Below are 12,560 nucleotides of genomic sequence, written 5' to 3' on the forward strand. Positions count from 1 at the left end.
TGCTATTGTATTTTTTTCTGTACTTTGGGTTTCTGGGCTGTGATGTGATATTTGAACATTATGAAACTATTTACATGTCTGCAGATTAAAGATTTCGATTAGAGATCCTTGTGTAACTTTTTTTTATTATGGTTAACTTAGCTGTTGGCTTAAGTAATTCTACCTCACAGTTCACATTTTGTTTCCTTTAATTTACAAGGCACCTATAATTTGGTTGAAAAGTCAATTTTGTGGAGAGATTTTTTTTAAGTGGTGGAAAGCACCCCACCACCACCACCCGCCCAAAGCAGAGTAGGTATTACTTCCCCTACATTCCCTTATTTAATATAACAAACTCCACTGTTGCAGCAACATGGGGACTGGAGAGGAAAATAAAGGCAGCAACTGAAATCCTAATGAGTTTTCAACCAAATTAATTAGAAATGAGAGGGAACCGGTTTTAAGCGGGGATTTAGTAGTTCTGAATGATAACCACTTGGCAGTTCTGTTACAGTGTGTTACAGAATAATCTGTTTTCTAGGTGGCATTTGCTAAATGGGGCTTGTGAAATGCAACTGGTTGTAAACTTTTATCTAAGCTAATCTGTAATTGAGTTACTACAGAAAAAAAAAACATTGAACTGCATTGTCTCAAAACACTGTTGTCATTTTAAGGATAAGAAGAAAAAGTATGAACCTCCAGTTCCCACCAGGGTTGGAAAGAAGAAAAAGAAGACAAAGGGACCAGATGCTGCTAGCAAGCTTCCCCTCGGTAATGTATAGAAAGCAGTGCATTAGCACTACAGAAAGATATGTTTGAAACACCATTCACATCTAGCAGTGGTCTTTTTTTTTTAATAGGTGTAGCATGCATGCAACTGCAGTTTCTTTTCCATAGATTCCATTTACTCTTTTATATTTTGTTTTTTTCCAGCTTTGTTGAAACAAACAGAGAAGTCGTTACACATATCAGAGTTGACCTTCCTGCTGTAATTGCATTCTGTCACTGATCTCCCTGTTGTCTTTTTCGGTAGTTAATAGTTGTTTGCTTTATGTGCAGCTGCTCTTCTTTTAAGCTGTATTGCAACTTCACAGCTTCATACCATCATCCAATTCTTCCCTTGCCCTCCCCTTGATGTAATCTTTCCAATCCTACCCTTATTTATTGTACTAGGGATGTTGGAGTGTAATCTTGGAAACAGTCCATTGGTTTTTGATTAGTTGAAGACCATTTAAGCCTTCAATTAATATTAACCTAATTAACTACAGTGTAACCTAGCTGAATCAAGACCCTTCACAGTACCCAGCACCTGCAATCTGCTCACCACAAATGCCTACCACTGCAGGAAAGGCACTCTGTACGCAAAACAAAATCCCAAACAAAAAGGCTTCTCCCACCAAAAAACAAGCGTCTAAACAAATTTGGAAAGCTACTAAACAAAACAACAAACAAAGAAGAAAGCTACAAGAAATCCTTAAAAAGGTAAGAAACCCCTTAGCACCCTCACTAAAATAGAAAAAGCTCTCAAAAATTCATAAATCCAAAAAAAGAGAGAAAGAAAAAATAGCTAAAGACTCAAAAGAAAATCATAAGGCATTCATTTTAGCTATGTTGCAGAAACCTAAAAACTCTAGATATGCTCAGAACTAAAAATGAATGATGTATTACTGATCCTACAGACATTGCCAACAACAACATACTTGCTGACAGGTTCAGTGCAAACTTCCAAAAGGAGGAGAGAGATCTATATACCAAATTGCAGCCCCCAAACATTTCCAACGCCCAAGTTAAAACTGCTCTCTCCAAAGCACACAGAAGAAGTTATCAGGACATCAGGGACTTAGGGACCATTCTGTGGTTAGGAAGACCTAGCTAAAAAGTATTAGGAAGACCTTCCACATTATACCTTTATCATCAGAGGTCATCAGGATCATCACTCATTCATCTATCATCACTCATCACACTCACTGCCAATGTAATGTGTTCAATACCTCACAGTCATGACCCTTGACCTTGCAGAGCAGCTGGAGAGACAAAGTTCCTCCACCAAAAGGATAAAGGGTCTCAAAATGCTGCCTATGCTAAAGAAAGAACTCCTCCCATTCAGTCGGATGGCTTACCAGACTCAGAGGTGACCTTTGCCTAACATACACAAGGCCATACCCAGATTTGATGAATATGCTCTTCACCTCAAAAATCTAGATCCACCAGAGCCACAAGTTCATCACCCAAAGACTCCCAAACTGTGGGAGACAAAATCCCGAATGAAATCGGTGGCAGAGGGCTCGCTGGCCTTGTTCAAGAGAAAAATCTTGACCAATGGATGGGAGATCGGAAATATAGGATTACCCCTACCTCACCCCTCTGCCTTCGACAACAACAACAAAATAATGCAAGCCCCCCATACTTAAGGGGTGGTGTGGCCACAAAACATGGGGGCGGCTAGTGTAAATGCCCTCGGGCAGATAGCCTAGTATGAACCTATGAACCTATGAACCTATTTGACCAGGACTAACTGATAAACTAGTAACTGTTATTATTTGTTTTCTGTCTTTTCCATTGGTTTGGTAACGTTGGTATTAGGTGAAATAAGTATGGAATGCAGGGTACGCAGCCCTTGCTTGTGGCTCAACCCCCATGAAAAGAGTGCATTTGAAGTTTAGCTGAAGTTCTTTTGTCATTTTCAACCATCTGATCTTAGCTAGTTGGTTATTATCAAATATATGTAAAGTCCCATTTTCCAACAGAGTATAATTCATGGATACCTTAATCTGTTAGTTATCTGGCCCCATCATAATTCTTTTGTCAGCTAAGCTTTAAGTGATGCATATGTGGGAGAAATGGGTGTGTATGAAGTCTTACTAAATTACATCTCCATGACTGAGTGTTTATAATAAAAAAAAAAAAAACGTCTAAAGTAGAGATCTTCCTGTCTTGGGTTCAGAGTGCATATCACAGCATTACTGTAGCATTAATCTTGATTTTTATGTTTAACTAAATCATGCAGTACACTGAAGCTGAGTGAAAAAATTAAAATTAGCAAGGCATCGTTGTAACCGTTTTCTGCATCACAGCAGTGTGTGTGTGTGTGTGTGTGTTTTGTATATGTACACATCGGCGATATTTTACTTGACTGGCTCACCCGGAGTTTTACGCAGGAGTGGGCGTGGTGCGTCTGATGGCGGAACCTGCATATGAATGAGGCATGATTGACATGCCATTCAGCAATGTCCAAGTAAACACAAGCACTTTATGAAACACAAATAACTCCGCAATACAAACCACTTATGCACCAAATGTAACACAAGCACAATAATTTCACTACACAGTACAAACCACTTGTGTCAGTTATACGTATGCATAAAATAAATTAATAAATTCATACAAAGCTCCAAATGTAACACAAGCAATGTGTTATTCTTCTTGCCTGACAGTCTGGTTATAACTTGTGATGTTATGTAGTCCAATCTCGCCTACATTCTTACCCGTGGGTTCGGAGCTGAGCCTCGGCTCCGACTCGGCCATATTGTAGCTCAAAGTCTTCAATTGGCTCGTGGCTAAGAGGTATCCCATGCTGCACTGCTCCCTTTCCCCAGATCTCGTTTGCTGCTCGTTACGCTCAGACGTGGTCTTGCTCTTGGCCGTGGCTAAGTATAACTTTTCTTCTACTTTTTAGTAGTATGTTGCTTCAAAAGCTGTTTTCATAGCTGGTCTCTTTTTTTTGATAAAACTGTGTCTGTAGCCTGTTCATGGCTTTTTGTCTTGGTATCCCTTTTGCGTTCCTTTCCTTCTTGTGGGCTAGGCCCGTTTCAGTTAGAGGACCTAGTCCTCTAGTTGTGTGTGTCCCAGTTTCCCTGTGTGTGCTTGTTCTGGTGGTTGCCCCATCCCTTTAGGCTAGGGCCGTTTAACTTAGAGGACCTAGTCCTCCCTTGTTTTGTTTGTTAGGGCCGTTTAAGTTAGTGGTCCTTTCTTCCCTGTATGTTTGTTGTTCTAACGACCGTTTAATTTAGAGGCATAGTTCCCACGTTTTTCTGTTGTTGGTGTCTGGTTTGTCATCTGATATTGTGTGCAGTGTCATACCAATATGTCTAAGGTTACAGAAGAACACAAGCCTTTGGGCTTCAAAAAATGTGATAATTGTGGATATAAAATGTCTATTACTGATGGGCACACTGTGTGCATGTATTGGTTGGGGGCTATCCACCTCCAAGAATCCTGTGTGTTCTGTCACGTCTTTAGCCCACGCGTTCTTCAAGAGAGGAAGAACAAACTGATTCTGAAGGGATTACTGAAACCCTCCTTCGAAGAAGACTCTGAGAGGGCTTCCAGTTCTAAGTCCTCTCCCTCTAAAACAGGCAAGACCTCTAAATCAAAACGCTGTCCGGCTCCGTCAGTTTTATCGGAGCTGCCAGAGAAAGTTGCCAAGTCTACTTTAGCTTCCTCGGCTCCATTGGCTTCGGGGTCAAAGGAAGTGGGTGAATTGACCAAGTCAACATAAGCTCCCAGTCTCTCAGAGCCGGTGGCGGAGATACTTGTTCGGAGTCAGTCTCCAGTTACTAGGCCGGTTTCTCCTTCTCATAGGTCTCCTTCTGTAGGGGGGTCTAGATCTCCGACCTTATCCTCTAGGTCCTCCAGGACTCTCTCAGACAATTATGTGGATAGAGTGGTACAGAGACTGCTCCAATCACCGGTGTTGGCCAAATTGTTTTCGGCTCCAAACCATCTGCCCCAGAAACAGTCGCTCATCCATTCTCGTAGGTTCCTCCTCCGAGCCTTTCTCGGCCTTCGGAGCCAGAGTTGTCTGTTCCATCTGATGCCTTTAGGTCGGCTCCAGTAGCCCATCCTGGCATCTCTGTTCCGATCTCCGCTCCGACCCCGTCTGCTCAGTCCACGGGGTCCAAGGCTCATAGTTCCTTGGTCGGACCTGAGGGAGAGGTCTCAGGTCTATCTTCGGCTCCTAGCCTCCTGCTCGGTGCTTCAGCATGGGTGAGCTTGGGCCCTGCCTCAGCTTCGGACCTTATCCCTTCGGCCCCAAGGGCTTCCACAGTTGGTCGTTTGAAGCCGGGGGATCAGCTTTCAAGGTCATGCTAGGTACTGGCCAGGTCCTCAGCTTCATCTGATGGCACCGACACTCTACCCCCTCCATCCGTTTCTTATCACCCTCTGTCCTTGGACAGAGGAGACCCAAGGCCTCAGGATACTTCCATGAGTGGTCCCCAACTTTCTGAGGTCTCCCCAGAGTGTTTTCCTGAGGAGCCCCCCAGAAAAAGTGTGCAAGAGGAAGCACATAGACTCCCAGGATGAGTCTATCACTTACTGACCTCGATGAGTCAGAGGGGTCCCCCAAGTTGTCCTCTGAAGATATCTCTTTCTCAGATATCCTGGAGATCTTGAAGCAGAGAAGCGACTTGCCCACCAAATCTCCCTCTGAGGAGGAGTCTGTGTTCCTGAAGGCCTTTGGGTCTCAACCCTCCGCCTCTTGGGTTTCTTTCCCGTTCGATGAACCCCTGGATCTTGTTTGTCGAAGGGTGTGGGAAACCCCTGACACTGTGGAATCAAGTCCCCAGGAGACCCAACAAGTTTCTGTCCGCCCCCGCTGACGAGGAATTTCTCACAAAGGGCATTCCAGTAGATGCCATGGTGGTGGCAGTGGCCACCAAGAAGGAACTGGCTGAGACTTCATCTACCATCCATCCCCCTAAGAAGGAGTCTAGGACCATGGACCGGTATGGGAAGCGTATGTTTTCAGCCGCCTTTACGCTGCGGTCACTGAACTATTTGTCACATTTTACACGGCTCCAAAGAGATCTCCTAAAAGAGCTTGGAGAGTCTCTGCAGGGTAACGTTTCTGACGCAGTGGCTCAGAAGGTCAATGCCTAGATGTCTACCCTAAATTCCATTACTAACTCCTCCATGAGGCTGATCTCGCGTGCAGCCGATGGAGCGAGTAGGGCAGCGAGTTCCGGAGTCTCTCTTAGGAGGCACTCCTGGATGCGCCTGTGCAATTTCGCCGAGACCTTCAAGTCTACATTCATTAATGCCCCATTTGACAGTTCATCGTTGTTCGGAACCAAGGTGAAGGATACTCTCACTAGGTGCGAGCAGGAAGGAAAAACCCTGTCTGCCGTGGGAGTCCGTTTTCCCATGCTTTCTAGACCTTATCCCAAGGGTCAGAAGGGTGGGAAAATGTGGTTCAGAAAGCCGCAGAGGGTTTTTCAAGATGCACAAAGTGATTCCCCCTCCAGAGGCAGAGGAGGGGGTGGTAACTCAGGTAGACTCCACCCTAGAGGCAGAGGAGGCCCGCGTAACCAGGGGGACCACGATTCCTTTTGCAGTTCCCCCTACCAGCGCTCCTGATGGGAGGCCCGACTGCGCTTCTCCAGAGCCAGTCGGGGGGGTCGCATTTCGCTATACCCAGAAGCTTGGCAAGGCATCACCCAGGATGAGTGGGTATTAAAGATAATTTCCAGAGGATATCCTATTCCCCTCTCTTCTCATCCCCTGCCAACGAAGATAATCCCAGATGCCCCACCCAGTCAAAGGGATTCCGCAGCTTCAAAAGTTCAAAAGCTGCTAGCAAAAGGAGCCATCCAGCATGTCCCCTCAACCAGCTCGGACTAGGGACTTACTCAAGATTCTTTTTGGTGCCAAAAAGAACAGGGGACCTGAGACCCATCTTGGATCTCAGCCGCTTGAACCTCCATGTAAAAAAGTCCAAGTTCCGAATGGTCACTTTACAGTCTATTCTCCCATTGTTGGGGGAAAGAAGTATGGATGTGCTCCATTGACCTCAAGGATGCTTGCTACCATATAAAGATGGACAGGGCATCCAGAAGTAATTTACGCTTCCGGCTGGGAGACGGTCATTTTTAGTTTTGAGCCCTGCCCTTTGGTCTCACCACAACCCCCAGGGTGTTCACCAAATGTGTGGCAGTGGTGATGGCTCACTTGAGACTTCAGGGATTCCAAGTGTTTCCGTACCTGGACGACTGGCTCCTGTCTGCCGCCACCAGGCATCTACTACTGCAGACCAGGGACGCCACCATTCCGCTGTGTCAACGATTGGGTATCCCACTGAACTGGGAAAAGTCTGCCTTGTTGCCCTCGCAGCGTGTCACCTTTATAGGTGCCGAGTTGGACACCGTGCTCATGAGGGCTTTCTTACCACAAGAAAGAATTCAGGATGTTCTTCGTGTTTCACTGTTGCAGTCATTACATTTGGAGGTCTTCACTAAAGATAAGTACCCCGTTGGGGAAACTTTTTTTCTTGCTTTTTAGCGATGTCTGAAAAAGTTAATAATTGTAATACTTGTGGGAAGAAAATACCTCATAAGGATTTCCATTTATACTGTATTCCTTGCCTAGGTCCTGATCACAGCATGCCGGGCTGTCGGTTTTGTGCTAGATTTAACCAACGCACTATTAAGCGTCTGTATATTTTTGCATCAAAGTATTTTGCAGACAGATTTAACTACCCAGAAATGTCGTCGGATAGCAATCTGACTACCGGAGTACATAAAAAATGCAAAGAAAAGGACAGAGAAAGGCAGTCGAGATCCAAAACTGACGTAGCTTCTCCTAAGCCGTTCACCGGTACTCCAGCGAGGCGCTTTCGCAGCCCCTGATATCCGCTACCTTCGAGTCACAGGCCTCTACCGACACCCATGTGGAGTCGGGCATGCCACAAAATACTCAATGTATTGGACCAACAGATGTATCTCCCTCAGATGGGTCACGAGCCACTGAGCAGGCACTGGCTTCTGAGGGTGTATTCAGACCTTAACATTTGTATATCAAACCGACGACGGCTGCAAAAGCAACTTCTAAAACTAAAAAAAAACAACGCATGAGCCACATGCACAGGCCTCTATGCTTAAAAAACAGATGGTAAAAATGGCTGAAGACCTTATTACCTTGATCAGGGTACCCATTCCCCTCCAGATAAGAGGCCTAGGCAAGACACTGATTGAGTCTTCAGATCAGGTTTCTATTTCTTCTGATCAGGAATTATCTATACCTCCCTATGAGGATTCTGATGCTGAGGAGTCTATTCAGTCTGCATCTCCTCCTGAGGATTATTCATTTGGAGAAACCTTGCATACTTTGAGGGAACATTTTCACTGGGAGAGTCAAGACTTCTCGGAATCAAAAAAGAGGCACGGGGATTTACTTCTTCTCCCTCAGCACAATCCTTTAGCCATTCCCCCTGTTTTAGACATTGTGGATGATGTGTTTTCACAGTCAAGCTTGACCCCTGACTCCTTACCTCTGGCTCCCAGTAAGCCTGACAGGTATTGCAGGGTCCCTGACTGACATACATTTTTATTTAGAAACCCTGCTGCTGATCCTGAAACTATTTCACAGAGTCCAAAGGGAGTTAAGGCCTCAACAGCAAAAAATCCTGCACCCTCTGACAGAGATTCAAGGGCACTAGACAGATGGGGGAAAAAAAGGTTTATACATCTGCAACCTTGGCAATCAGGGCCTTAAACTGTCAATTTCATATGCTTAAGTACCAACAACATGTTATGGGATTGCTGAAACAGAAAATGTTGATTTCAGAATGTGCAGAAAATAAAGAATTGCAGGAATTATTGCGTGCAGCTGAACAAGTTGGAAAGCATACTTTGCATTGTGGTTTTGATTCCTTAGAGGTCTCCTGCAGTGCCGCAGTTACTGGATCTGTGATTAAGAGGCATGCCTGGTTAAAGGAACAAAATTTGCCTGATCATGTTAAAGCTAAATTGCTAGAGGCACCACAGCATGATTCTCTGTTTGGTATTAAGGCAGAATAGGTTTTAAAGAAAATGTAAGACAAAGCTAAGTCTATGCAAACTGTTAAAGACTTCTTGCAAGTGCAGCCACCAAGATTCACTAGACACACTGGCCTACAAAAAATTGGTCCTTTCCTGTGTCAGACGGAGCTCAAAGGGGCAAATCCAGACGCCCTAAGGGTTCCAGATACAAGGCGCAAGATTCATACAGGTCAAAGCAATGGGGCGCTTCCACCTCCAAATCTGGAGGAGATAAAGCGCAAACCTACAGAAAGCAATCCCAATGACTTCCCTCTGCCTACACCAAGCACATCTTTTGGCAGCACCCATAGGGGAAAATTGGCAGTTAATAACCCAAGACAAGTGGGTACTAAACATCGTATCACAGGGATACAGATTCCATTTCCACACTCTGCTAATGGCAAATGGTTGGCCAGATCTGCCAAAAAATCAATGGGCAGAGGCACAGAAATAGGTTATGTCCCTCATGGATATGGGGGCCATTCAGACAGTACCAGAACAGGAAAAAGGACAAAGTTTTTACTCAAGACTGTTCTTGGTACCCAGAAGGGACAAGGCCTGGCGGCAATACTGGATTTATCGATTTTTGAACACATACCTGGACATTTCAAAATTCAAAATGCTGACTTTTCTGCAGCTTCTGCCCATGCGAGGCAAGAATGCTTGGCTGGTGACTTCCCTAAACGAGGCATACCTGCATGTCCCAATAAGACAATCGTGCAGAAGATACCTCCGATTCAAGGCTGGCTTAATGCATTACCAATTCTCTGCACTGCCCTTTGGCTTATCTACTGCACCCAGGGTCTTTACAAAGTGCCTGGCACCAGTAATTGCATTTTGCAGACAAAGAAGTATACACATATATCCTTACTTGGACGACTGTCTCATTCAAGCAGAGAACAAGGACACTCTTCTTCGACACCTGGCATTTGTGAAAAGGCTTCTAACATGCCTAGGGTACAAAATAAACGAAAAGAAATCAACTGGTACCCTCTCAAAAGATAACATTCCTGGGTGCAAGCTTGGATACAACTGCCCAGATGGCTTACCTCATGCCAGATAAGCAAAGGCAACTGGCTACTTACTTCAAACTGATGGCAACAAAATCCCAGTCTTCTGCAAGATAAATTCTGCAGGCTCTGGGCTTCTTGGCATCCTTCATCCCACTAATTCTATATGCAAGACTGCATATGAGGAAACTTCAATGATACCTAAAAAGTTTATGGAGTCAACATTCACACAGTCTGGAAACAATGATTTCTCTCATTCCCTGCCTGCAACAGGAGTTTCTATGGTGGGCAAAGTCATGTCACCAAAACATGGGACTGCCCTTCACTCTACCTCCTGCCAGCCAAACCGTGACAACAGACGCATCAGATTATGCCTGGGGGGCCCACATGGCAGGAAGATGCATTCAGGGCTTATGGACACCAAAACAAATGCATCTACATATCAACCAGAAAAAGATGCTAGCTGTTCAAAATGCCCTAACAGCCTTCAAGGACTTACTTCATCCAGGACAACCTACTGATAAAAACGGACAACACCACAGTCATGTGGTATATAAACAAGCAAGGGGGCACACACTCATACCCCTTTTGCAGATTAGCCATGGCACTGTGGGACACAGCCTTGACCTACCAAATACATCTTCAAGCTCAATTCCTGCCAGGAAAACAAACACTCTGGCAGACTATTTAAGCAGAAACCTTATGGACCCTCACGAGTGGAAACTAAATCCACAAGTCTTCAGCATGATAACAGAGAAATGGGGGAGCCCAGACACAGATCTATTTGCTTCTCCTCAAAATTATTAATTGAAAAGATTCTGCACACGAACTTATCACAGACAAGCATGGAAAGTGGACGCCCTGTCCTTCAGTTGGAAAAACCTATCTGTTTACGCCTTTCCTTCTCTGCCTCTTCTACCCAAGGTGCTCCTAAAAGTCAGACAAGAGAAGCCAAAGATGATGTTAATTGCCCCGGACTGGCCCCGCCAATACTGGTACCCAGTCTTAAGGATCTTGTCTCAATACCCAGCTTGGATCTTGCCTCAAAGACCACAACTACTGTCCCAGCAAAACAGTCAGATCCTGTACAATCAACTACAGACTCTGAACCTGGCAGCATGGCTAATCATGTAGTCATACAAACAACACCTCTCAGTAAAGCTGTGATGGATGGCATTTTGGAAGCCAGAAGGCCTACTACTAGAAAATCTTATGCTGACAAATGGAAGAGATTCTGTGCTTGGAATCGAGCACAATGAACTGATGCAGCAGAACCACATATTCCTCAGATATTACAATACTTAACTGAGATGCTTGACAAAGGCCTATCTTTCTCATCAATCAAAATCCATGCATCTGCCACTTTGGCTCATTACAATACAAAGCCACCAATCTTTTCTCATCCTTTACTAAAGCAGTATCTTAGAGGAGCCAAAAATGTAAGGCCTCCTAGAAGATCACCATTACCTGCATGGGACCTCCGTTATGTGTTGGAAAAGCTCACCCTGCCTCCATTTCAACCATCTGCTACCACTGATCTAAAGTTCTTATCATGGAAAACAGCTCTGCTACTAGCAATTACTTCAGCAAGAAGAGTTTCAGAGCTACAGGCCCTCATGGCTGTAGAGCCTTTTATCATATTTTACCCAGACAGGGTGTCTGAGGACAAATCCTACTTTTATGCCTAAGGTGATTTCCAGTTTGGCTCTTAACCAAACAATTCATCTGCCAACTTTCTATCCAAATCCACAGAACAAGGGGGAGAGAATTCTGCATTCCTTGGACGTACACATACAGCTAAGATTCTACTTGAGCAGGACTAAAGCTCTAAGAAAAACTGAGCAATTACTAGTGTCATATGCTGCAGGTTCAGAAGGAAAGGCTGTCTCAAAGCAGACAATTTCAAAGTGGATAAGCCACTGCATCCGTTTCTGCTACTTGCACTATGGTAAACCTGTACCCAAGGGAATTGGGTCTCATTCCACCAGAGCTGCAGCTACTTCAGCAGCCTTTCTCAGAGGAGTACCAACGAAAGACATTCTAGGGGCTGCTACTTGGAGTTCTGTTCATACCTTTACAAAGCATTACCATTTGCCTCTCTACTCTAAGGCCAGGACAGGCTTTGTCACTGCAGTGCTGCAGGGCCTTATAGCCACACCTAATGCTGTTTAGCTCCAGCCTCCCAACCATAGCTTTGGGATTCTACCCAAATGTAATGACTGCAACAGTGAAACACTAAGAACATAGTACAGTTGTGTACACTTACCATAAGTGTAGATGTTCGAGTGTATTCACTGTTGCAGTCCAGGTGCCAGTCCCCTCAATACCAAGTGCAGCAGCTACTTCACCCTTATCCCCCCTCAGGGGGAGACACCCAGGGACGCTCTAGTTCACGATTGGCCCTCCGGTCTACTTTATGCCTTCCCACCTGTTCCTCTGATAGCAAAGGTTATTCAGAAAGCACAATTCTTGGGAAGTAGAATGATTCTGATTGCTCCACACTGGCCTCGTCAAATTTGGTTCCCTTTTCTCCATCCCTATCTCATGGACGACCACTGGATTCTGGACCCACAGCCAGACCTATTGACTCGTATGTCAGGGCAGTTCCACCCCTCTAGAGACCCTTCTGTTGACAGCTTGGCTACTCCAATTCCGTCACTAGTCAGGCTTCATCCTTTTTCTCCGGAAGTAGTTCATATTTTTTCTTCTTCCCATATGCCTTCGACTATGAATTTATTCCAGTAAATGGAAAAGATTCTCCATCTGGGCTCATGAA

At 44.9% G+C, this 12,560-nt stretch overlaps 1 protein-coding gene across 1 annotated transcript in view; it reads left to right on the plus strand.

Moving 5' to 3' along the window:
• The window catches only part of PSMC1 (proteasome 26S subunit, ATPase 1), a 561,132-nt gene that overhangs the window by 79,803 nt on the left and 468,769 nt on the right, over positions 1–12,560 (plus strand). The window contains exon 3 of the mRNA XM_044074701.1: positions 654–750. Within this exon, the coding sequence (XP_043930636.1) occupies positions 654–750 (97 nt within the window). The remainder of the gene's footprint in view (positions 1–653; positions 751–12,560) is intronic.

Source organism: Protopterus annectens, chromosome 6.part0, assembly GCF_019279795.1.
Source record: "Protopterus annectens isolate FY-2018-M chromosome 6.part0, PAN1.0, whole genome shotgun sequence".
NCBI classification, from domain to species: domain Eukaryota; kingdom Metazoa; phylum Chordata; order Ceratodontiformes; family Protopteridae; genus Protopterus; species Protopterus annectens.